This window comes from Ahaetulla prasina, chromosome 6 (genome assembly GCF_028640845.1).
Source record: "Ahaetulla prasina isolate Xishuangbanna chromosome 6, ASM2864084v1, whole genome shotgun sequence".
In the NCBI taxonomy this organism is placed as follows: Eukaryota; Metazoa; Chordata; class Lepidosauria; order Squamata; family Colubridae; genus Ahaetulla; species Ahaetulla prasina.
Genome location: NC_080544.1, coordinates 10694513 through 10720570, shown reverse-complemented (window position 1 = coordinate 10720570; position 26058 = coordinate 10694513). Strand labels below are relative to the sequence as shown.

The 26058-nt window shown below is 42.9% G+C and overlaps 1 protein-coding gene across 3 annotated transcripts in view; it reads right to left on the bottom strand.

Annotated features, from left to right (window-relative positions):
* The window catches only part of NRG3 (neuregulin 3), a 667620-nt gene that overhangs the window by 55903 nt on the left and 585659 nt on the right, over nt 1-26058 (bottom strand). For all 3 annotated transcript variants that reach the window (XM_058188056.1, XM_058188055.1, XM_058188054.1), the window contains exon 5: nt 440-542. In XM_058188056.1, coding sequence (XP_058044039.1) covers nt 440-542 — 103 coding nt within the window. The remainder of the gene's footprint in view (nt 1-439; nt 543-26058) is intronic.

Here is a 26058-nt window from a genome sequence, read left to right as displayed (position 1 = left end):
TTTCATTCCACTCCACCCCATTCCATAAATTAGATCCAATTTAATGCAGACACTGAATCAACTTGGACAAGGCACTTGATTCATATTGATTCAAACCTGGAGTTAATCTGACATGTTGCAGAGTTGCATTGCAGAGTAAGATGGATAAATGGATGGCATATAAATGTAATATAAAAAAGCTGGTCCCATTAAACACACATGCATATTTGGAGAAAACCACGCCACTTGATCCGAATTGATTCAGAGTACTAGCAAAGTATATAACAGTGGTTCTACTACGTGTATTTTAATTTCAGGGCATTGTCTCAGAAAGACATTCCGCATAAAACAAGTCTCTGTTATGTCTTTTTCCAGAACAAGAGCCTAAATAAACGATTCAATGGACGGAAATGTCTTGACAGGCTCGAAGGAAGGGCGGAGATTAGTTAGGGAGCCTTACTTTGTTCGGAAGTAGAACGCCGCAGAGAGTGTGCCCGCAATGACGATCCCAAAGACGATGCAGGAAATGGACAGCACCTGTCGCTGGTAAACCTCTTCGCTCTCTGTGGATGGCAGAATTGAGAATAATGACAACGTTAAACAGAAATCTTGAGAATTACGGAGAGCATTTCTTTTTAAAAAGGCATAAATGTAGTCAACACTTTGGTCAAGTGGTCCATAGTATGTGCTTTGCGTTTTGACTAAAGATTGCTAAGGAGCTTTGTGCTTCATGGGACATTGATTTGTTGGCCAACATGATATACGAAGCTTTTGTGAATCCTCCAAAGACCGCATAATGCATAATAAGGCTTATTGCATGATCTTCAGCTCTTTTAACCAGCCTATTTTCCTACAGGGAGTATGGTATCACATGGAAATATTCCGACATTTTATATGTGGAAGGATCTAAGATCAGATGGCAAGCTATTTTAAGTAGCTGGCCAGGGTCCCTATGGCCCAATATTTAACTGTCCACCTAAAAATTTGGTTTTAACAGCTTCTACAAAAAGAAGAAACTTCTTAAAAGTTTCTCTTAATGGTTCCCATGGATCTAGAAGCACATTATTATAAAAATTAAATGTATTCAGCCCAGGCAATAGCTGCCCATTTCTTCAGAAAACCATATAAGTAACAGAAATTTCTTTCATGGGCTCAATTGTTATTGTTATTATTTTGCCCTTTAATCACACAATTGCTTTTAGCCTCAATATTGTTTCTCTGAGTTCCAAGCCAAGAAGCAATATCATAGGTTGAAACTTTAGAGCACTGGAAAAAAAAAAAAGAAAGAAAGAAAAACCAACTCAAAAGAAATTCCTCCAGTTTGATAGAATTGGAAATGAGAATTTCTATAATCTTAAATGTAGTCTAATGCAGGGGTCTCCAACCTTGGTCCCTTTAAGACTTGTGGACTTCAACTCCCAGAGTCCCTCAGCCAGCAAAGCTGGCTGAGGAACTCTGGGAGTTGAAGTCCACAAGTCTTAAAGGGACCAAGGTTGGAGACCCCTGGTCTAATGCACAGAATATCACTTTCCTAGCAATTGTTTATTTTTTAAAAAAAAAATATTTAAAGCAATGTCTACTCTATGATAAACACTGAAGTAAACACTCCAGAGGATAAGAAGACAATTATTGGTCAATTAATATGCAGCCGAGACACTTAAGTAGAAGTGAATCAATAATTCCCCCTTGTATTTCAATATTTTAGTCAAAGCCTTTCTCTTCTCTCGCTGGTTTTTCCATTCCTCTGGATTAGACTGTTGTACATTAACGTATAAAGCAAGAATTAATTACAGTAAGGCTGAACAGCAAGCTTACAACTTCAAGGATATTGACAAATATCTGGGTAAATATTGAATTTAAAGTTGGAAAGACATGAGTTATGTATTTGATCATTTCCAGAGCCAACCCAAAGGTAGGAACGAAGTACCGGTAATACACAGAGGATTGGCTGTTTTCACTGACACATATCTGGAAAGAGTAATAGTTTAATTAAATATTTAACATAAATATTCATGGAAGAGCTTTGTCTTTAGTCAAGATGAATAATGCAAAGGGACATGAATGAACTAAAATTATTTTTCAGGCTGATTCATTTTAGTAAGAAAGAGTGAAGCAAGTGTTGAACTCTCCCACATAAATTCATATTCTGCATTGTGTGGAGATATTTGGCAAAAATCTGGTTTTTAACTCCTGTAAAATATACACCTTTCCAAATGTATGCACAACTGACGCACTCATTTGTTTTACACACATATTAAAAATATCTCCGATGCAGCCATAACATATGGATGAAGACAGCCAGTAACTACCTAATCTCGAATAAAATGCTTCCAAAAAAAAAAAAGGCTGTGATCCCTTATTCCATAACTATTTCCCATCCATTTAAAACAGAAAACAAAACCTTTGAAAATGAATATTCCAACTAGCAATTTTTCTCATCCACACATTAGAGATGCAAACAATAGTTTCAGTACCTGTCCAGAGCAGGTAAAGTCACCTGCTGAAATGTATAACAATTATTTGCATTCTGTATAGGCAAAACCAGATAGATTTCTCCAGGTCAACACCGCAGAAAAAATATTTTGATTCACGTTTCAAGGACCGCCCACAGAAAAGTCAGATGATACAGATACATGCCATGAATCAGAAAGCAGATGTGAACCCGAACCCATAAGTATTGGCTGTATCCACATTTCCCATTCATTCAGACAAGCATACATTCTTGCATTATTTACTTATAGTTTCATCCAAGTGCTTTTCCACACACAAAAAAGAGAGTCTTGCATGAATGTATGGCCTCATTTTATATCTGTTCTCCTGCATTAGCTTTTTGTAAATGAAACCTATTGCAAAAGACTAGAATTGATATGACAGTCCTTTGCTGTCTAGAAATGAACAACACTTTCAGTTTAACTTCTTATACAATCATGGCTTACTTTTACTAGACAACAAGCATCCTAATTTGGTGACCTCCTTATCTTCTGATACTTGGACCTATCCCATGAAGGCTTGTTGTTACTTGGGTTGACTAGAGCACGTGGGAACTGAGGTCCTAAACCTCTAGAGAGCACCTGGTAGCATCATAGGCAAGTGTATGAGAAAAGGTCTACAAAAGCAAAATGAGAAAATGGAATTTTGGCTGGAAACATTAAAGCAAGTTTTCACCACAAAGAGTACTCAAAGATCTTAATCCGAGATTGGAACTAGTTTTGGGAAAGTCTTACAAGGCTATAAGTGTTGTTGTGTTGAATTGTGTAAGTGAAGCCTTGGAGAGAACAAGTAGGTCACCTTTCCTGGACTCATCGTGTTCACAGTGTGCTACCTGATGTTGTATAATTAAAATACATGCACAATTCATTAGCTTTGGAAGTGGCTAAGTTGTTTAAGTTGAGTCATTAATGAAGCGGGGAAGAATGAATTGACTGTCCAGCTGAGTTGTTTTGTGCAGATGCATTATGTCATAAAAAAAAAAAGGACGACAACAAGTTAGAGGTTACGCACATTTATATCTGCCTCATTGGATTAGCTTTTCAAGATGATTAAGTGGAGGACCATAAAAGTACAGCATGCCCCTCTCGGAGTCCTCATGAGAAGAGGTCCATCACTTTACTTAACTGATTTGATTCCCTAAAGAGAGCAGAGCAATCAACTCTCCATTCTGGTATCTTTGGAAAGGAATATTGGGGCATGCAGGATGTCAGAAAGACAACAAACATGAAGCAATACTTATTTTTACATGATAGAAGATAATTACTTGATAGGAAGGATTGCATTGCACTCATGTTAGAAGCACAGAGGTGCTTCCAGGTTGAAAGGATTAGCCAGTGAGATCCCAGTTGCCTGAGGAATGCCCGGTTGGGAGCACCCTTCACATCCCCAGAAGGAGCTGGAGCGAATGACAGGAGCTCACCCCACCCCATGGCAGCATATGGGTCTCAAACATGGGCTTGCTAACTTCCATCCCAACATCCTAACCAAGAAAGCCATCATGCTCCTTGATAGGAAGGATACTTAGCATAAATGAAGTGGTGATACTCTTTATTATAAATTATTGTTTAATATAGGGATCTCCAACCTTGGTCCCTTTAAGACTTGTGGACTTCAACTCCCAGAGTTCCTTTGCTGGCTGAGGGACTCTGGGAGTTGAAGTCTACAAGTCTTAAAGGGACCAAGGTTGGAGACCCCTGGTTTAATATGTTATTGATGTACCTGTGCATGAACACATGCCATCAAGATGGCTTCTGGAGAAAAATCAAGTAGAAAACCATGTTATTATTTGACTACCTCAAGGTGATATTTTGTTGTCAATCCACAAAGCTCCCTAAATCTTTCTTTCTGTAAGCATTTCCTGTCTTTGAAGAAATACTGTTCTTTCTTTAGTGTTATGTACCTAAGAAGATCCTAATCCATTTTACTGCATGGTTCAAAGAAAAGTTGTGGAGATTTTACTCATCGGTCTTTAAGAGAATTTTCTTATGCTAAAGAATTATGCCCTTACAAGGCAGAAGAACCAGGAGGAAACTAATCAAGGAGAGAAGCAACCTAGAACTAAGGAGAAATTTCCTGACAGTGAGAACAATTAATCAGTGGAACGACTTGCCTCCACTGATTCTGAATGATCCAACACTGGAGGTTTTAAAGAAGAGATTGGATAACCATTTGTCTGAAATGGTATAAGATTGTCTGCCTGAGCAGGGGGTTGGACTAGAAAACCTCCAAGGTCTCTTCCAACTCTGTTATTCTGTTAAATGGAAGAATTGAATTCCATTTTAATCACAGGGTTTCTCAATTGAACACAGTCAGCTTGTGGAAGTAAGTGAGGCTGTTTTTAGATTTCCTCCTGTCTCGTATGAGCTAGAGAACAGGCAGACTGTGAAGTCTGGAATGGCTACAGCCTAGGATGAGCCTGATTGCTTATAAAACAATGTTAGGTGGGGTCCTTGATGTTCTCTGAGCTTAATTGTTTTCTTGTAGATGATTCATTACTAGATTCATTACCTAGTTCAGGGGTCTGCAAACTTGGCTCTTTTAAGACTTGTGGACTTCAACTCCCAGAATTCCTCGCTGGCTGAGGAACTCTGGGAGTTGAAGTCCACAAGTCTTAAAAGAGCCAAGTTTGCAGACCCCTGAACTAGTTCATTAACTAGGTAACATAGACTGCACTGATGATATGACCTAGTTGAGTAATGCAACAACATCTGCAAAAAAAAAAAACACAGCACACCAAGGCCCTGACAGTTCAACCCTGAGCTACAAATATTCTCTTCTAGCAGTACATTGTTAGGTTTCAGACGTTGGAGAACCACCATAAAGAACTCCGCAACAGCTTCATAACATTCCTTACTAAACTTCTTCCTGGCTAATAAGATTAATTTAATGCTCCCTTCTTCCAATCCTAGGTCCAATCAAGACTCTAACATAATATTTATCAGAGCGATATTCTCCAGGACAGAATTTTGCAGAAGCCACCATAGAACAGGAGTTTCTCAAGGTAGCCATCAACCTCTCTTCCCTCCCTCGCTGGAACAGATGCTAGGACAATCAGATAAGTTTTTAATCTTGTTTTTCCGTTATCAGAAGAGAAGCCTAATGTTCCATATAATATAGTCAAATTTTGTACCGCAGCTATTAAAATAAAATTCTACTGAATGACATCTGTGGTAAGGAAGAATAAACGCCATGCCCAGGGGTATGTTATGTTACAAGCTATATCACTGGAATTTTACATACATTTTAAAAAAGGTTTTATTACGCTATATTATTGTAATGTAATTTTGCTGTCCGACTCTTTTATTGTTCTGAGTGTTGATTGAATAAATGTGTGCCTGTATATTTGCAGTTCCTCTCTTCCCTAAACTGTTTATATCCAACTGTTATCAGGCAACTGTAGGAACACAAGACAAAGAGGCCTATTGCCCCTTGCCTATTACAGGCAGTCCTTGGCTTACAACCACAATGGTGCCCAAAATTTTGGTTGCCCAGCGAGACAGCTGTTAACTGAGTTGTGCCCCATTTTGTTGTCACCTTTGCCACAATTGTTAAGCAAATCACAGGAGTTGTTAAGTGAATCACACAGTTGTTAAGTGAATGCAGCCTTCCCCCATTTGACTTTGCTTGTTGGAAGCTGGCTGGGAAGGTTACAAATGGTGATCGCATGACTCTCCTCTGCAACCGTCATAAATACATGCCAGTTTCCAAGCATCTGATTTTTGATCACGTGATCATGGGGATGTTGAGGACTACCTGAACTACAGATTGTATCAAAATGTCCAGGTATCATATGATTAACCCTTACCATACTGCTCTGTGATTGTTGGTCTAGATCTAGTTGGGTGTCTTGGCCATTGTGAAGAGCTGTTATCTGCTGACTAGGACCTTTGCAAATTCTCCTAACTCTGATTGTCCCCAAGCTAGTCCAGTAATAATATGTCCAGTATAGGCTGACGTTACTCCCTGTTGTTATTTCACACAGCTATTGAAATTACTTTCTGTACTTATTTATTGAAAACGACTTTGTTACACCTACTGCCATTATAGAAGTCTATAGAATAATAGGGTTGGAAGGGACCTAGGAGGTCTTCTAGTCCAACCCCTGTTGAAGCAGGAGACCCTCTACCATTTCAGACAAGTGGCTGTCCAATCTATTTTGAAAACCTCCAATGATGGATCAACTCACAACTTCTGAAGACAAGTTGTTTCATTGATTGACTCCTCTTACTGTTAGATTAGATTAGATTAGATTAGATTTATTAGATTTTTATACCGCCCTTCTCCCGAAGGACTCAGGGCGGTTTACAGCCAATAAAAACACATATAACAAAAGTTAAAAAAAAACATTTAAAAACTAATTCAATATGTGGCATAGGATTTAAAAAAAATAAAACCCCATTAAAAATTTAAAATTATATTGAAGCTATATTGAAGCTAGCCCTGCACGATGGAATAAAAGAGTCTTCAGTTCGTGGCGGAAGGTCCGGAGGTCAGGGAGTTGACGAAGCCCCGGAGGCAGCTCGTTCCAGAGGGCAGGAGCCCCCACAGAGACGGCCCTCCCCCTGGGGGTCGCCAGCCGGCACTGCTTAACCGATGGCATCCTGAGGAGGTCCTCCCTGTGGGAGCGCATAGGTCGATGGGAGGCTACCGGTGGTAGTAGGCGGTTCCATAGATACACTGGTCCTCTGCCATGGAGCGCTTTAAAGGTGGTGACCAGTACCTTGAATTGCACCAGAAAGACCACCGGAAGCCAGTGCAGACCGCGCAGGAGAGGTGTCACATGGGAGGTACGAGGTGCTCCCTCTATCAAGTAGTCTAGGCGGGACGTAACGAGGGCATGAGTAACTGTGCAGAGGGAAGCCTGGTCTAGAAAGGGATGCAACTGGCGTATCAGGCAAACCTGATAAAAAGGTCCCCTGGTGACGGCCGTCAAATGATCTTCAAACGACAGCCTTGCATCCAGGAGGACGCCCAGATTGCGAACCCTCTCCGTGGGGGCCAACGACTCGCCCCCAAAAGTCAGCGATGGAGTCAGGAAATTCTTCCTTAGTTCTAGATTGCTTCTCTCCTTGGTTAGTTTCCATCCATTGTTTCTTGTCCTGCCCTCAGGTACTTTGGAAAACAAGTTGACCTCCTCTTCTTTGTGGCAGCCCCTCAAATATTAGAAGACTGTTATCATGTCACCCCTAGTCCTTCTTTTTGTTAAACTAGATGTACCCAGTTCCTGCAGCTGTTCTTCATATGTGTATCTCCTTTTCCCAATTTGTGCCTATCTCAAAAATGTCCATTCCATTCCTAAGATAATAAAAAGGTTTCTGCAGACTTTTTGTTCCAATTGGCAGGCATAAGTTGTATCTGTGCCAATACTACATTTAATCACATATCAATTAACCCAAGTAGAAAACTAAGTCACACATTATTTTATGGGAAACATCTGCTGCCAACTGTACATCTACCCAGAAACCCTGAAGCTCCGGGATGAAGTTTCACAGCATGAGGCCCAAAGTGGATCTTGTGACGTCTCAAACAATTAAGCAGATTTAAACCTGGTTACTATTTGGACGGGAGACTATTAGGGATCCCAATTCCAATAATAAATCTCTTTTGCACAGTTTGACTACAATATCATCCATAATGGCAATAAAAATTGCCATCGAGATCCTTCAATGGAAAGGATTTTTTTAAAATTCACTTTTAATTTTGAAAAAAAAAAGGAAGTCCGTAACATGACTGAGCTAATTAATAAAGTACAAGATATTGCATTTTCAACACGGGCCCTTTTTATCCGTGGCTCGGTGTGATCAATTAATTCCCTGTCATGTTAAGAAAAAAGCAGAAATTAGAGGAAAATGTTCTACAAAGCAGCAGTGTCAAAATGTTTCCTGTGTATGAATTCGCCCCTTTGTAGTTGATGACAATTCACAATTAATGTGGTTCTCTCCCGCCCCCCCCCCCTTGTCTGAGCATTCAGTAACAAGCAACACAAGACATCTAATCAGACAAGTATCTGGACTCCTGTTACAATTTATTCATCAAATGTACTGAGAGAAATTCTCAGAGCGATGGCCTCAATCCACAATTTAAACTCAGGCTGCAATTTTGAACACAGCCTAAAGTCACTTGCTCTGAGATGGGAGGCTATATAAATTTGATTAATAGAAGAAATAAATAAAAAATACATGAATGTATTAGCAGCAGGAAAACGATGCAACTCACAGTGTTTCCGTATCAAGAAGAAATTTGAGCTAAAATGTCCCTTTCTGACCCAGGTAGTTGGTTTCTTTATATAACCTTGGAATGGATGCCCATCTGGTCAGTTGGTCTGGAATCATGTCACCTGTTCACAGGTTTTTCAGAGAAGCAAGCAAGAGACACTCATTTTGTCTAAGCCAGGAGATACCCCAATAAGGATAATAATAGGAATAATGGATGGAAACTGACCAAGAAGAGATTCAACCTAAAAATAAGGAGAATTTTTCTGACAGCGAGAACAATCAATCACTAGAACAGAAGTTGCCTTCGGAAGTTGTGGAAGCTTCATCACTGGAAGCTTTCAAGAAGAGACTGGGCTGCCTACATCTGTCAGAAATGGTGTCGGGTCTCCTGCTTGGGTGTGGGGTTGGACTAGATTATCTAGAAGATCCCTTCCAACTCTGTTAATCGGTTAACAAATCTGTTAAGGTAGTTCAGGTGACAATCCCACTAGGGAGATCGGGTAGACCAGGTCACAGAAAATCAGCTCCACCGGAAGATCAGAATGACATTTTATTGACAATGGCTCTAGCAACATAATCTTGCAAGTCTGTTTGGGTTATACCTCCTCACCCTTCTTATGCCCCATTGATTCAGGGAGATGTTTATTTGAGATGCATCTGAATATCATTCTTGCTTCTCAGCACTTAAAGAATGGTCCTGATAGAAAAGAATATCTGTAGCTCAGCGCTGAACTCGGGGGCCATGGCGTTCTCTGAGCTTGGTTGTTCTCCTGCAGATGTTCCATTGCCCATTTGGATACTGGACATCCGTGAGAACATCTGCAAGGAAGATGCTCAGAGGGCACCAACGACCCCAAGTTAACCTCATCAGGGCTAGAAGGAGGTGGGGCTTGTCCCAAGGACCCCACTGAAAGAATAGTTTAGCCTCCTTTGCCTAAGTAACAATGGTGGTGTCAGCCTCTGCTTTATTTTAAGTGTGTTACTGCTTTATTACTTCATGAAAGGTTTTCTTCTTACTGAATGTCTTACATGATTTATGGGGGAAGGGGGAGGTTTTTACTGTTGCCAGCGTTCGGCTGTCATTTCAGGTGGAGGAGGATATAGTCTTTCAAACAGACGTTTGAACTGATTTGGCAGCGTGAATGTAACAGGAGTTGCCTGCTTCGCATTCCATCCAGAAGACTGACAGAGGGAGAACATTGGAAGTGAAACAACACGTGGCCAAGGAGGAAGAGGACATTGGACTATGAATGTTTGAACTCTGGAGGGAGGAGGGTTCAAGAGAGGAAATATTTTTGTACAGTTATAGTTACTTTCAGTCCTGGCTTTGCTTTCCTTGCTATCGAACATGGTTAGTAAAAATTACCAATATCTATAGTCTTATGGAGTTTGGTCTTTATTTTCTTAAGCAGTGATCGGAGGCAAGCTGACAGGTGGCATATTTTGGATAAGGTCACCTTCCTTACTATCCCCACTAGTGTGATCTACAGCCACAAATCTCATTTGATCCCTAGGAGCCCAAGCATCTTCTGCCCTAGAGGATACCTAAGATCCCTTGGAAGATCCCTGAGATCTTCCGTCTTAGAAATGGAAAATGAGATGCCCCTATGAAGACCTCTGTGACCCTATGCAATGTGTAATTCCCTGCCATATTGAAGGAAGAAACAAAAAAATGTGCTTCTTTTAGTGCATGGCTCTAAACCTTGCCTCTCCTGAAATAAACACACACGTACACACACACACTCATACACAGAGGTGAGGTGCACCTCTCTGTCACCAAAAGATTATCATCTAGTGACAAGGAAATTATTCTCCCAAATGCATAAGGTAGAAGATCCTATTTTTGACAAGAATGTGGAACAATCCTGAAGAGAATCGTTGCTGATTAAAAAAGTTCCATTTCATTTTTGAAAACGGTGTAAAAGCAAAACAAAGGAACGAAAACAAAACATTGTTGCTGTTGTGGGAATCAAGATGTTGGTCACTGGGTTGGGATAGAAGCTGGAGATCTTAATTAAAAATCAACTTCTCTTTGAACGCACAGACTTATCTCGGAGTTGCCTGTATTCTGTTATCATTGTGACTGCCTCTTCTTAGCCAGCATCTTGCTTCTTATCAAAGAAATATTAAGCAGCAAGTAATTCAGAGTTTTCTGAGCTGTCATCGAGAGGGGGCTTTTCTGGTTCACTGCAGCTGCAACGTAATTCCAATTTGGTTTTTCTTTTTTTAAAAAAAAAATAAAGCAACAACCACCGATGTTTTGCAATGTTTTTAAAATAGAATTGCTTATGTTAATTCGATACCCTGCAACATTTCATAGATGGCAATGGGTTGATGCTGAAAACACCTCACTATTTAATTATCATCTCAGAAGCTTTTCCCCTCTTGCTTTATGAATCCTCTCTTGGAAGCTGTCAGCTGTGTGTTAAATTCATTTCCTTTCCAGTGACCTGCCCGAAGTACTTGGGCTTCGCTGTTTTGGTGGCTGCTCCTTTAGTTACCATTATATTTTAAAAGCCCGTGGAGGTAGGACAGCATCTGGCGTGACTCTCGGCAAAGGCCACGTTTAATTTGTGACTCAGCCTTCAAAGCACGAGTTCTGTCCTCCCTCGCCTCCGTCCGAATGATGGCGTGATTATCCGTCACTATCAACTCTGGCAGCAGAATAGCCAGTGTCTGCCAAGAGCTTCTGTTATCTTCCACGATGCTGGTGAGTCACCTGGAAACAAACTTCAGCTCTTAATCAGTGGATTTGCCTGCTACGAAGAGACACAGCAGCTCTGGCTGCCTTTTATATCCTGTGGGGTGTGGCTCCATGACTCAGCACTTCCTAGGCCTGCCCCACCCCTGCTTCTGTTGTTCCCGCCTCTCCTGCCTAGGAAACCTAGGGTCCAGCCAGGCCTGATTGCCGTCAGCTGGGTCTGCAGGCATGGCCTGGTGGGGGGGGAAGAGTCAGGGGATGGAGGCCTTGTTATCTCTTCCACCTGGCCTGCCTCTGGCTCCTGGAGCCGAGCCAGGGAAGCCAGTGCTCCCGAGGTAAGTCCTGACGGCCCTTCCCCCTCACTTTCCAAGTCGCTTTCTGGCAGCAGGCCCGGCTCGGGGGGCGCAGACACAACAGCACGCATCCCACCAGGTTTCTAGAAAGCCCTTGTAGACCAACCTGCTGGAGAGCGTTCCGATAGCTAGGAATCATGGTTCTATACTGGCAAAAGCATCGTGGTTTGTTGGCCCTCATTACCTGCTCCTTACATTGTAATAAATGTTGCTTCCTGGTTTTGTTTTTGTTTCTTCTTGACGTTAAATCAATCCGTATCGTTTAATACACTTGCCCAGCTAATCCATAATGTACAAGTCACATAGGGGATTATGTCCTCCACTTATGACCACATCTGGGGCAGGAATTTGTAAGTTCACTCAGATCCAATTTTACGACGATTTTTACGGCTACGGTTAAGCAAACTCCACAGTTTTTAAGTGAGTCACAAGTCATTAAGCAAATCATGCAGTTGTTAAGGGAATCCAGCATCCCCAGGGGGTGTTTTTTGCCAGAAAATTGCACACAAAAAAGAGACTCTCAGATCACAATCTCCTGACTGCAGGAAGTTGCAATGAGTTGTAAATGAGAGCCAATTGTCAAGCGCCTGAATTACAATCACATGACGTGGAGTGACGGGAAGTACGAGTGCAGGTTGTGAGTCACTTTGTTATAATTTTCAACCATTGTTCAGTGAACGTTTATAAGTCAAGGACCACCTGTACATTAGGCTTGCAATAGAAGCTGTTGGTATCAACAGTTGAGTAAGCTCTTCAGGAGCTCAGCAAAGAGTTATGCAAATTAGGACTATCACATAGCCAGGTTGCAAAACTGCATGGTTAATCTGCTACCGCTTAGTTCTGCAGCACTGCATTCGACAGAACTTGATCTCTGGGAAATAGATTTCATGACGCTCCTAGAGCTGGCCATCGGCATCCGTGATTTCCTTCACGGTAGTTTGAAACCATCTGGGTTTTCAAACAATAAATTGTTGAGACTTCTGGTCCACTGTCCATTAGATTTGGATATGTCATAGATAACCTATGAATTTCTCCCTTAAGACCAGTAAACTATTTCTTAGCAAACTTTGAGCATTTTAATAGTATATTAACCAACGCTGTGATACCACTACTGATTTTAAATCACAAGCTTCTTGTATACTATTTGAACATTACTGGTATACATCTATACTTGGACAGGCAGATCCACAAAGAGAGAGTATATATTAAAACTCATACCCACTGTATAGTTTTTCTATATAGTTTTTCTTGTTTTTCTTCTTTAAAGAAATTCAAGGACAATAATAATTATAATATTCGGTGTGACATAATGGTCAGAAGCAATCAAGGGTTCTGAATGAGTAGTACTAATTTGATGCAGATTTTTCAAATTAAGTCAAAAGTCCTTAGCATAACCTGTTTCATGTTTCATCAAATGATTCTGATGAATCTGGTGGCTCAACAGACTAAGACAGTCTGTTATTAACATAGCTGCTTGCAATTACTGCAGGTTCTAGTCCCACCAGGCCCAAGGTTGACTCAGCCTTCCATCCTTTATAAGGTAGGTAAAATGAGGACCCAGATTGTTGGGGGCAATAAGTTGACTTTGTATATAAATATACAAATAGGATGAAGACTATTGCTAACATAGTGTAAGCCGCCCTGAGTCTTCGGAGAAGGGTGGGATATAAATGCAAATAAAAAAAAATTGGTTACCTGCTTAGAATTTCTTTATAGTAATGCAAATGAGTTCACTTGGACTTACATGGACTGAGTATTTTAATCGCTGCAATATGTTTTGGAGTATTTTGATTTTGACTGCTTTTATCACCTAATGAAATTATCATTATTTTTAAAGGCTACTTTTCTGATTTCATAGCAGAGCCTTACAGGTTGTGATCTAGTTCAAGATTATTCATTGTATTAGTCATTAAATTTCTCATGTTACCTAACATTTAAGACTCCTGATCAATATGGAATTTTCCAACATAACAACTAAGTCTCTCTCCAAAATCTCAGCTATTTCAAACATAAATTTTAATTGAAGAGTGGCATCTATTTAACAAACCAATCATAGCTACCTTCACGTACTTCTTACTTATTTGAACCTCTGGGAAATGGAACTTCATTGTTAGCACATACTGTTAGTGATTTTTTAAAAATCAATTTTAATTTAGTTATTTGCAGAGAACAGAGGAACTAACTAAATCTTGCTTGCTCACTCTTTATGTTTTGCTATGCTTGGTCCTTTATTTCTACTCCACTGGTGGATGAGGAATCCGTGCTAGACAGTCTTTTCTTAAAATTCATGCCAAACTTTCTTTGCAAAATGAAACATATTGGCCAACAGAGAAAAATTATGGAGATGCAAAACACAATGATATATAAATGAGGAAAAAAGATGTTATATGTATTCTTGGTGAAATATATGTACAATAATAATAATAATAATAATAATAATAATAATAATAATAATAATAATAACAACAACAACAACAACAACAACAACAGAGTTGGAAGGGACTTTGGAGGCCTTCTAGTACAACCCGCTGTCCAGGCAGGAAACCCTACACCATCTCTGACTGATGGTTATCCAACATTTTCTTAACATTTCCAGTGTTGGAGCATTCACAACTTCTGCAGGCAAGTCGTTCCACTTATTAATTGTTCTAACTGTCAGGAAATTTCTCCTTAGTTCTAGGTTGCTTCTCTCCTTGATTAATTTCCACCCATTGCTTCTTGTCCTGCCCTCAGGTGCTTTGGAGAATAGCTTGACTCCCTCTTCTTTGTGGCAACCCCTGAGATATTGGAACACTGCTGTCATGTCTCCCCTAGTCCTTCTTTTCATTAAACTAGACATACTCAGTTCCTGCAACCGTTCTTCATATGTTTTAGCCTCCAGTCCCCTAATCATCTTTGTTGCTCTTCTCTGCACTCTTTCTAGAGTCTCAACATCTTTTTTACATCACGGCAACCAAAACTGAATGCAGTATTCCAAGTGTGGCCTTACCAAGGCATTATAAAGTGGCACTAACATTATAAAGTGGCACTACTAAAATATAGCCGTGGTCCAGAAAGCTTGAAATCTTGTTGTCAATCTCCTAACTCCCAACTGTAATTGACTTAATCTGCCCGTCATTCACTGACACCGTTTATGAGGGAGCAGAATCGGTCCCTTACTTCTCATTTAAGTTTTCATCTCAGTCGACCATAAAGGGATATCAGTTAGAAGGATAAATACAACTTTCGGTGTATTGTGTGAAGGACTGCAGAGTCCTTGATAATGAGCTTGCAGGATATTTGCGACAGATACCATTTAATCTTCCAGTAAAAGTTTCCCTGTGTGAAAGGATAATTGTCCATGTAAACCAGAGACAGAGATAATCACATTATTGCAGATTGCCTCAAATCCACTGAAGTCTCTTCGAGGTCAGCTTCTCATCAAGAGGGCAATAAAGAGAAATCAGGTGATACACAGGCAGGTGTGGCCAAGATTTACAGCTTAATTTTTATTACATTTATTCGTTAATCTAGTTGTGGTTAAGAGTTGCATAATCATGTGTTCCCTTTTTTTAGTTTGTTAGGATGGCAATGCATAACAAAGCAGAGGGACAGTCTTGCTAAAGTCACCGCCCATTTTTTCTTTCCCCTCTGATCCACACTGCTTTTCCTCTTCCTTTTCCCTTCCTCCTTTTCCTGGTATTTTTATTTTCATTTGTCTTTTATCTGATGATAAATTCCAACAATTTTTTTTTTAAAAAAAGAGTAACTATAAGCTACTCTCCCTCACTGAAAGTTTGATCTCTGCTGGAGGTGGTACAGAACCGCACCGGCATATAAATTCCCACACTAAGATCTCAGGTTCATTCTGGCCACGAGGACATTTTTCTCTTATTAAATGGGATAACGAAGGACAGATGTTCGGCCTACATGCCAGGTTATACAGATGGTGATCTACACTGGTGGCAGCTTGAATTTAGATCAGCGCAATTGAATGCTGTGCAGAAAAACCCTCCTGAATTTTATTCTGTCTGCTTTTATTGAGTTTGGGGAAAGAGGGTTTGCTTTCAAAATTTCATCCAAGAAGAGAAGTTTGATGACATTTTCCCAGGGAAGGAATAGGGTTTTCTACACTTCCTTAGCAGGGAGCCAAGCTGGTATTGTGTCTGTGTGAATGTCCTCTTTTCCACTGTATAATTTTTATGTAGTTATCATTTATTTATATGCCGCTCATCTCATGGTTTGAGGGGACTCTGAGCCACAAATAATCTTCCCAGAGTTGCAGATTTTCTGCCTTTCAGTGGAATCAAAAGAGTCGTGACAGCACCCGCACAATTATGGGACTGAAGTTTGGGCGTTTGGCAACTGACATATAACTAGGAGAGTTACGGGTTCTGGGCTCGTGTGATCACCATCTGTGATCTTCCCAGCCAGCTCCCGACTAGCAAAGTCCGTGGGGGAAGCCAGATTTGCTTAATAACCACACAATTCACTTAACAACTGGGGTGATTTGCTTAGCAGCCATGGCAAGAAAACTCATAAAATCAGACTCGACTCAATTCATTAGCATATTCCTTAACAATGGTCCCAATTGTGCCCATAAGCCTGCATTGGACTTTTTCAAACTGTAAAGTGCAAATGAGATACACACACAGACACACAGACACACACACACACACCCCTCTGCTCCCTCTGGCTGTTAGGCAAGTTCTTAAAAAAAAACACTACCCAGAGAAAAGTTAAACTTTCAGGCTCTCTGAGAATAAGGCAGAACAACAAAAGAGAACTGATGTGGGGGGGGGGGAATTCGAGACACGTTTGGGCCAACATTAATTTGGGATGCATCATTGGAGAACCTCACCAGCCATCCACTTTAGCATCTTCCTGACTGTAGGGAACTGTTTCTCCAGGCTCCCCAGTGTGTTTTAGATTTGAACATTTATATAAAAGGGCGTAAGGAAGGATTATAAACCTACCTTTCTCTTAATGTCCTGCTCTAACCCAATGGGCATGTCTGTTAAAATGACGTCTCTGCCTGGCAATGCATTTGAGAGCCAATACAGAGCTCTGTTTGGAAACGACAACCCTTGATTAGGTAATCAGATCAAGTTCATTTGTTCTTCCCTAATTTAACTAACAAGTTATTTATTTACACCCTCTCCGATTCTCCATCTCCTTGGGAAACTCAATCTGCATTTCACTGAATGTTGGTTGCGTTTCATCGGTGGAGACAGGCAGCTCACCACCGCATAGGGGTCTCTTGGCTTCAAATGAGCAGAATAAATAGAAAACCAATTTCAACTTTTAATTATTTATACAATTTAATTTTAATATAAGAGCTGGAGGGAACCATTAAGGTAAAAGTTGGGTGAATGCATCTCTGAATGGGAAGCCTTCTTTTTCCTCTAAGAAGACTAGAAGCTTGCTGCTCACAATTGAGTCTCCAGCAACACTGTGGCACAGAAAGATGGGAAAGACAAGGGGCAATTTTCTGGAAGTGATTTGAATTAAGATTTCAGATCAAGATGAGGATTTTTGATGAGTCAAATGTGCAGGAAACAAAGTTCAGACAAAACAAAAACAGAAACAGAAACAGGGTAATGAAGTTTAGAGAGACCTTGGAGGTCTTCGCGTTCAACCTGTCTTTTGAAGATCATTTGACGGCCGTCTCCAGGAGAGCTTTTTACCAGGTTCGCCTGGTGCACCAGTTGCGCCCCTTTCTAGACCGGGATGCCCTGTGCACGGTCACTCACGCCCTCGTGACGTCTCGCCTGGATTATTGCAATGCTCTCTACATGGGGCTCCCCTTGAAGGGCATCCGGAGACTGCAGTTAGTTCAGAATGCGGCTGCGCGGGTTATAGAGGGAGCCCCTCGTGGCTCCCGTATGACACCTATCCTGCACAGACTGCACTGGCTACCTGTGGCCTTCCGGGTGCGCTTCAAGGTTCTGGTAACCACCTTTAAAGCGCTCCATGGCATAGGGCCGGGTTACTTACGGGACCGTCTACTGCTACCGAATACCTCTCACCGGCCCGTGCGCTCTCACAGAGAGGGACTCCTCAGGGTGCCGTCAGCTAGGCAGTGTCGTCTGGCGACGCCCAGGGGAAGGACCTTCTCTGTGGGGGCTCCCACCCTCTGGAACGAACTCCCCCCAGGACTCCGTCAACTTCCAGACCTCCGAACCTTCCGTCGCGAGCTTAAAACACACCTATTTATCTGCGCGGGACTGGACTAATTTTTTAAATTTTTTAAATTTTAAATTTTTTAAATTTTATAGGGGTTTTAATTGGTTTTAATATTTATATTATTTTTAATAATTAGGCTTTTTGAATATGTCTCTTAATGGTTTTCTTAATTTGTATATACATGTTTTTTATCTGCCTGTGAACCGCCCTGAGTCCTTCGGGAGATAGGGCGGTATATAAATTAGAATAATAAATAAATAAATAAATAAACCTCCTGCTCAAAGCAATGTGCTCTACATGAGGCTACACTTGAAAAGTATCCGGAAGCTTCAGTTGGTGCAAAATACGGCCATATGGACAATCTTAGGTGCCCAAAGAACAGTGCAGGGAGCAACTTCTCTGCGTAAGCTGTATTGGGTGCAGGTTTGCTTCTGGGTCCAATTGAAGGTGATAGTTGTGATGTTTAAAGCTGGGCCAAGCTGCCTATTAAACCGTCTTCATTCTGTTACAATGGCCATCCCACCCAATAAAGGAGATCAGTGGCTCGCATGGTTAGGACGCTGCGTTGGAGGTTCAAGACCCAAGTGCTGCCACGGGCGGCTCCCATCCTTCACTCCAGCTCCTACCAGGGACATGAAAAGAGCCCCCTACTGGATGTCCCCTGGACAACGGTCATATCACCGGCTAATCCTTTCAAATCGGAAGCACCTCGGCACTCGGCGATCCCAGCCAAGGTATGTTGCGGACTCTATCAGTCAAAGAATTCTGACTGGGGGGGGGGGTGTCCAGGAAACGAGTCTTCTCTGCAGTTGCCCCCACCCTGTGGAACACCTTGGCCCTTTCCTGTTCAGTCCTGTTCAGTTCAAAAATAGATGGGGCAACCTTTTGACTGGGATGGGATAAGGACTCCTGCCTTGAATAGGGTGTTGGACTAAAAAGCTTCTGTGGTCCCTTCCATCCCTATGACTCTATGCTCTATGTTTATTATCATTTCAATTTAAATAGAATTATCTTACTTTTTAAAATATCATTTTACTACTTCACTGCCCCTTTCTCTTCTTTGTATGTATATTGAGAACTTCTGGATTGGAGACAACACGGGCCGCGGTGTGGCTCAGGCTGTAAGAAGCCTGTTATTAAAACACAGCTGCCTGCAATTACTGCAGGTTCTAGTCCCACCAGGTCCAAGGTTGACTCAGCCTTCCATCCTTTATAAGGTAGGTAAAATGAGGACCCAGATTGTTGGGGGGGGGCAATAAGTTGACTTTGTAAATATACAAATAGAATGAGACTATTGCCTTACACACTGTAAGCCGCCCTGAGTCTTCGGAGAAGGGCGGGATATAAATGTAAATTAAAAAAAAAAATTCCTTGTGTGTGCAGTCACACTTGGCCTGTTCTATTCTATTCTATTCTATTCTATTCTATTCTATTCTATTCTATTCTATTCTATTCTATTCTATTCTATTCGTTGTGGTGCTTCATCATTCAAAGGAGAAGAGATTGGACCGCCATTTGTTCAGAATGGTATAGGGCAGTGGTGACAAACCTTTTATTCACCGAGTGCCGAACAGATACATGCTTCATGCGCTTCGTGAGCACATGTGCTATCCATGCTAATGTGCAGCTCCTCCCCATGAGCTGTGTGCACAACTACACCATCTATGCATGGGCACGGCTTTCACATGCATGCCTCTCCAAGCACTACACGCTCAACTATAGCATCTGCTTATGCACATGGCTTTCACGTGGCTCCCCTGTGCACTGTGCATGTAACCATACCATCTACGCATATGCCCAGTTTCCGTGTGTGCAATTCATGTGCACAAATGCCGTCTCTCAGTAGGAACACTATACTCTTGGACGCATCCACAAATGTGCGCGCATCCACAGGAGAGCTCCAAAGACCAGCTGGGTGCCCTGAATTGCACATATGTGCACCGGAGGCCGGAACACCAGCTGGGACATGCGTGCATGCACAGCTGCAGGTGAGTTGGGTGATAGCTCGCGTGCCTGGGAGGATGGTTCCGCATGCCACCTCGGGCACCTGCGCCATAGGTTCACCTTCACAGGTATAAGGTCTCCTACTTGATCTCAAATGGACAGCTAACATCAAAAACATCATTAAAAAAGGACAACAAAGAATGTTCTTTCTGCGCCAACTCAGTAAGCTCAAACTGCCCAAGGAGCTGCTGATCCAATTCTACAGAGGAATTATTGAGTCTGTCATTTGCACCTCTATAACTGTCTGGTTCGGTTCTGCAACCCAACAAGAAAAACACAGACTTCAGAGGATAATTAGAACTGCAGAAAAAATAATTGCTACCAACCTGCCTTCCATTGAGGACCTGTATACTGCACGAATCAAGAAGAGGGCCGTGAAAATATTTGCAGATCCCTCGCATCCTGGACATAAACTGTTTCAACTCCTACCCTCAAAACGACGCTATAGAGCACTGCACACCAGAACAACTAGACACAAGAACAGTTTTTTCCCGAAGGCCATCACTCTGCTAAACAAATAATTCCCTCAACACTGTCAAACTATTTACTGAATCTGCACTACTATTAATCGTTTCATAGTTCCCATCACCAATCTCTTTCCACTTATGACTGTATGACTGTAACTTGTTGCTGGCAATCCTTATGATTTATATTGATATATTGATCATCAATTGTGTTGTAAATGTTGTACCTTGATGAACGTATCTTTTCTGAGAGCATATGCACCAAGACAAATTCCTTGTGTGTCCAATCACACTTGGCCAATAAAAATTCTATTCTATTCTATTCTATTGAGCAGGAAGTTGGACTAGGAGGACCTGCAAGGTCTTTCCAACTCTACTATTCTGCTCCTACTTCTACTCCTACTTCAATTCTGTCCTACCCTACCCTACCCCACCCTATCCTATCCTATTCTGCATTCTATTCCATGCTCTCCTAAACAATCTTTGAGGTAGCATTTAGGCTGAGAGTAACTGACATCATTTCAGTGTAAAGATATTCCCTTCTTTTGGTCAATCTGTATGCCAGTCTATTTCTGAGTAGTCAAGATGATCGCTCTAGAATAAATGTGATTATGGACTGAAGCCTCCATGCTCTCTAGAGGAAATGTCTGCAAACTATGATTATTCTACAATCGTCTCCTAGTGTGGCTAGTATTGAAAGCACATCCCCCAGTGAGCGAATAGGTAAAATAAGACTAAAAGGAAAACTTTCTCTTTTTCAAAAGTGGGTCATTAATATCTTTCCTCATCTGCTGTTCATGTTGTCATGGAAACAGCAGAAAATTGATTCTAAATTTTACATCTATCCGGTTGCCTGTTTATTGATAGTAATCAACCCAAAAATGGGACATTTTGCTTAAAAGAGATAAATCAAGCATCATCTTTGAGAGAGACATTGGCAATACTGATAGCTTAGCTTGTATGAATGTAAAGTTTAAGATATGTAAAATTTATTTTCAAAATGTTTTAAAACTTAGCAGACTAACTTTCTCCAATTCAAATCCCTCTAAAGTGTTGACTTTAATTCTAGTCAAAATTCAGTTCAGGAAGATTATATTAAGATAGGGATATGACCATTGCACATATTCATCTTTTTTTTCAGTCAGTTCCTGGCTCTGATGAATACAGTTGTTCGAAATCAGTTGGGGGAGCTCCATCAGAGAAGGGAAGTGTCAGGTCCTATCAGGCAATGGCCTCTTGTTGGTCCTCAGTTGGACCATCTCAATGGTAGCATCTGATCAGTATCCCCCGGAGATTTAGATGGCACCAACCCCATTTTCCTTCCTTCCTTCCTTCCTTCCTAAATTTATTTGCCACCCATTTTGCCATAAGGTTATTCTGGCCAGCTTACAACATTAAAAGAGATGAAATTGTAACAATAAGAGTGGGAGATTATAATTAAGTGCTTGGGGAGTTTAGACTCTGGAGCTTGGTCTCCCCCCCCCCCCGGACTCTCCCCTGGACTCTGGAGCGTGGATGGTGGTTAATGGGGGAGGATGCTGGCATCGGCAATTTTTAACATCTTTAACATCTTTGAATATCTTGTACCATCCTGAAAGGGGACTCTATGTGAGAACATCCATCGTCTTCTACCATCTGTGGGACTTTTGTCATCAGTTCCGAATATGACTGCTTTATCATCATCTGCGTTTAGGGATAAACTCATTTCTGCGCCAATTATGCCAGACACGAGACATGATCTATTCTTCGTCAGAACTCCATCGTCTGCGAGGGTCCTCCGCCTCGCAGAAATGGCCCTCTACGTTATCGGGGGCCTATCTCAATGATGGGTTTTGGGACCCTGAGAGATGGCATGCGTCAAGAAAGAAACTTTGGGGTTTTTTAGATAAACAATTTTTAAGGGGAGGGAGGATTAAGACGGGTATCGGGGGAAACCCGTCGGGGAGGGAGCCAGTCCTTGCGGTTGCTCGTGGCGATATTTCATCAGGTTCAGAGGCGAAGGGGAAGCCTTATTTTTCAATTCCAGAGGGTCGTTCCATCAGCACGGTAAGTGGGAGATGCAGATATGGTGGAAGTGGGGGGCCGTATCATGTTCACGGGGTGCGCACGTGCTGTTTGAGAGCGATTGCACGCTCCGGCCCCTCAGACTTCTCCCGTTCCCCGAGTGGCCAGTATCCCCAGGGCTTGGACCTTCGGCTGATGTTATGCAATGCTAGGTCCGTAGTGAATAAAGCTCCCCTGATTTATGATCTTATACAGGGGGGGGGGCTGCGGACCTTATGGGCATTTCGGAGACTTGGTTGGGCACGGAAGGGGGGGTTCCCCTGGTGGAGATGTGCCCACCGGGTTTCCTGGCATTTCATCAGCCAAGGGCCCAAGGGAGGGGTGGAGGGGTGGAGGTCGTTATTAGAGAGAGTCTGGAGACCACTGTTCCTCAGATAGCCGGTTGTGAATCCCTTTACGTGAAGTGGGGGCGTAGGATGCAGGTGGGCTTGTTGATCACGTACCTGGCTCCTTGCTGCGTAGCAACAGCCTGCCCGAGTTGCTGGAGTTGATAGCCGGGATGGCAGTTGATACCCCCAGGCTTATGGTCATGGGGGATTTCAACTTGCCATCAGCCGGTGTGTCGTCGACAGCGGCTCAGGAGTTCATGGCCTCCATGACGGCCATGGACCTGACCCAACTAATTGACGGCCCCACCCACGTGGGGGAAGCACACTGGATCTGATTTTTGTCTCTGGACAGTGGTTGAGTGATCTGCAAGTACGATAATTAGTCATTGAACCTTTGTCATGGTCAGACCACTCTCTCCTTCGTCTGGACTTTCGGACCGCCGCTCAACACCGCAAGGAGACGGGACCAATACGTTGGTTCCGTCCCAGGCGACTGATGGACCTGGAGAGGTTCCTGATGGAGCTTGGGCCGTTCCCTGGCGACCTGGCCCACGACTCTGCCGAGGAGCTTGTTGCGGCCTGGGAACAGGCCACGGTGGGTGCTTTGGATCGAGTCGTGCCTTTGCGGCTTCTGACCCGGCGTAGGTCTCAACCAGCTCCTTGGTTTTCTGAGGAGCTGAGGGAGATGAAGCACCGGAGAAGACGCCTAGAGAGCGCGTGGAAGTCCAGCCGTTCCGAAGCTGACCGAACACTAGTTAGGTCTTTTACTCAGACCTATCTGGTGGCATTGAGGGAGGCCAAGCAGGCCTATGTCTCTACCCTCATTGCGTCAGCAGAGAACCGCCCAGCCTCCCTGTTTAGGGTGACTCGCTCCCTCCTTCATCAGGAGGGTGGTGATGATCCCTTACAGGGTTGTGCTGAGGATTTCAGCAGGTATCTGTTTGACAAAATCGCTCAGCTTCAGGACGGTTTGGACCAAAATTGGGTAGTTCCGGGCAAGGAGACGGAGGCTAGTCTTGTTGAGACCATCTAGGAGGAGTTTGATCCTGTGGCTCCAGAGGACATGGACAGGTTGCTGGGGCGGCTGAATGCCACCACATGTTTATTGGACCCGTGTCCCTCCTGGCTGGTGCTGGCCACCCGGGAGGTTACACGAGGCTGGCTCCAGGGGATTGTCAACGCTTCTTTGAGGGAGGGTGTTGTTCCCACTGCCTTGAAAGAGGCGGTGGTGAGGCCCCTCCTCAAGAAGCCTTCCCTGGACCCAGCTGTTTTGGGCAACTACCGTCCAGTCTCCAACCTTCGCTTCGTGGCGAAGGTTGTTGAGAGTGTGGTGGCACATCAGTTACCCCAGTACCTGGATGAATCTGTCTATCTAGACCCGTTCCAGTCCGGCTTCCAACCCGGGTACAGCACGGAGACAGCTTTGGTCGCGTTGGTGGATGACCTCTGGAGGGCCCGGGATAGGGGTTATTCCTCTGCCCTGGTTCTCCTAGATCTCTCGGCGGCTTTTGATACCATCGACCATGGTATCCTGCTGCGACGGTTGGAGGGACTGGGAGTGGGAGGCACCGTGTTTCGGTGGTTCTCATCCTATCTCTCCGACCGATCGCAGATGGTGTTGGCAGGGGAGCAGAGATCGACCTCGAGGCGCCTCCTTTGTGGGGTGCCACAGGGGTCGGTTCTCTCGCCTCTCCTGTTCAACATCTACATGAAGCCGCTGGGTCAGGTCATCAGTGGTTTTGGGGTGAGTTACCAACTGTACGCGGATGACACCCAGCTGTACATTTCCACCCCTGACCACCCCAATGAAGCTGTCGAAGTGCTGTCTCGGTGTTTGGAGGCTGTACGGGTCTGGACGGGGAGAAACAGGCTCAAACTCAACCCCTCCAAGACTGAGTGGCTGTGGATGCCGGCATCCCGGTACAGTCAGCTGCAACCGCGGCTGACTGTTGGGGGTGAGTCATTGGCCCCGATGGAGAGGGTGCGCAATCTGGGTGTTCTCCTGGATGGTCGGTTGTCTTTTGAAGAACACTTGGCGACCGTCTCCAGGAGAGCTTTTTACCAGGTTCGCCTGGTCCGCCAGTTGTGCCCCTTTCTAGACCGGGATTCCCTATGCATGGTCACTCACGCCCTCGTCACTTCTCGCCTGGACTACTGCAATGCTCTCTACATGGGGCTCCCCTTGAGGTGCACCCGGAGACTACAGTTGGTTCAGAATGCGCCCGCGCGGGTGATAGAGGGAGCCACTCGTGGCTCCCATATAACACCGATCCTGCGCAGGCTGCACTGGCTACCTGTGGTTTTCCGAGTGCACTTCAAGGTGTTGGTTACCACCTTTAAAGCGCTCCATGGCATAGGACCGGGATATCTTCGGGACCGCCTTCTGTTACCACATGCCTCCCACCAGCCGGTACGCTCCCATAGACAGGGCCTTCTCAGGGTGCCGTCAGCCAAACAGTGTAGGCTGGTGACCCCCAGGGGAGAGCCTTCTCTGTGGGGGCACCTACCCTCTGGAACGAGCTTCCCCCAGGACTTCGACAACTTCCTGACCTCCGGACCTTTCACCACGAGCTGAAGACATATCTATTCTTTCGAGCCGGACTGGCTTAAATAGGGTTTTTAAATATGGATTTTATTGGGGTTTATTTTTTATATTTTGTATGGTATTTTAAATTTAGGCTACTTTGAATAAGTTTTTTAAAATGTGTTTTATTGTAATATATTGTATTATTTTATTTGCCTGTTCACCGCCCTGAGTCCTTCAGGAGAAGGGCGATATAAAAATTAAATTATTATTATTATTATTATTATTATTATTATTATTATTATTATTATTATTATTATTATTATTATTATTATTATTATTATTATTATTATTATCTAATTAATTTAATGCTTTTGCAAGCATTGAACTCTTAGCTGTTTCTCCAAGCATTCAAATCAAATGTTCAGATGTGCTTTGGTGTGGTTGACTATGGGCTTATAGTGTGTGTGTGTGTGTATTTGCTCCTTGTTCATCATCCAGAGTCCTCCTAAAGGTTGCCAACCAGTTTTTGACACAGCAAAATTGCTCTCTTGGCAGTTAAGGCAGCCAGGCAAAGGAGAAAAGGAACAGTAGAATCTGCCTGATGGGACCAATAATGTAATGTGTATTTATATATTTTTAATAATTTGGCTAATTATGCTAAAATTTCTTCTCTCCATTTGTTAGCCATTTTTTATGTGTTAAGTCATAAAGGGTGAAACATTTCAATATTCAATATTCAATTAGTTTTTAAGATTTAAAATACTTTT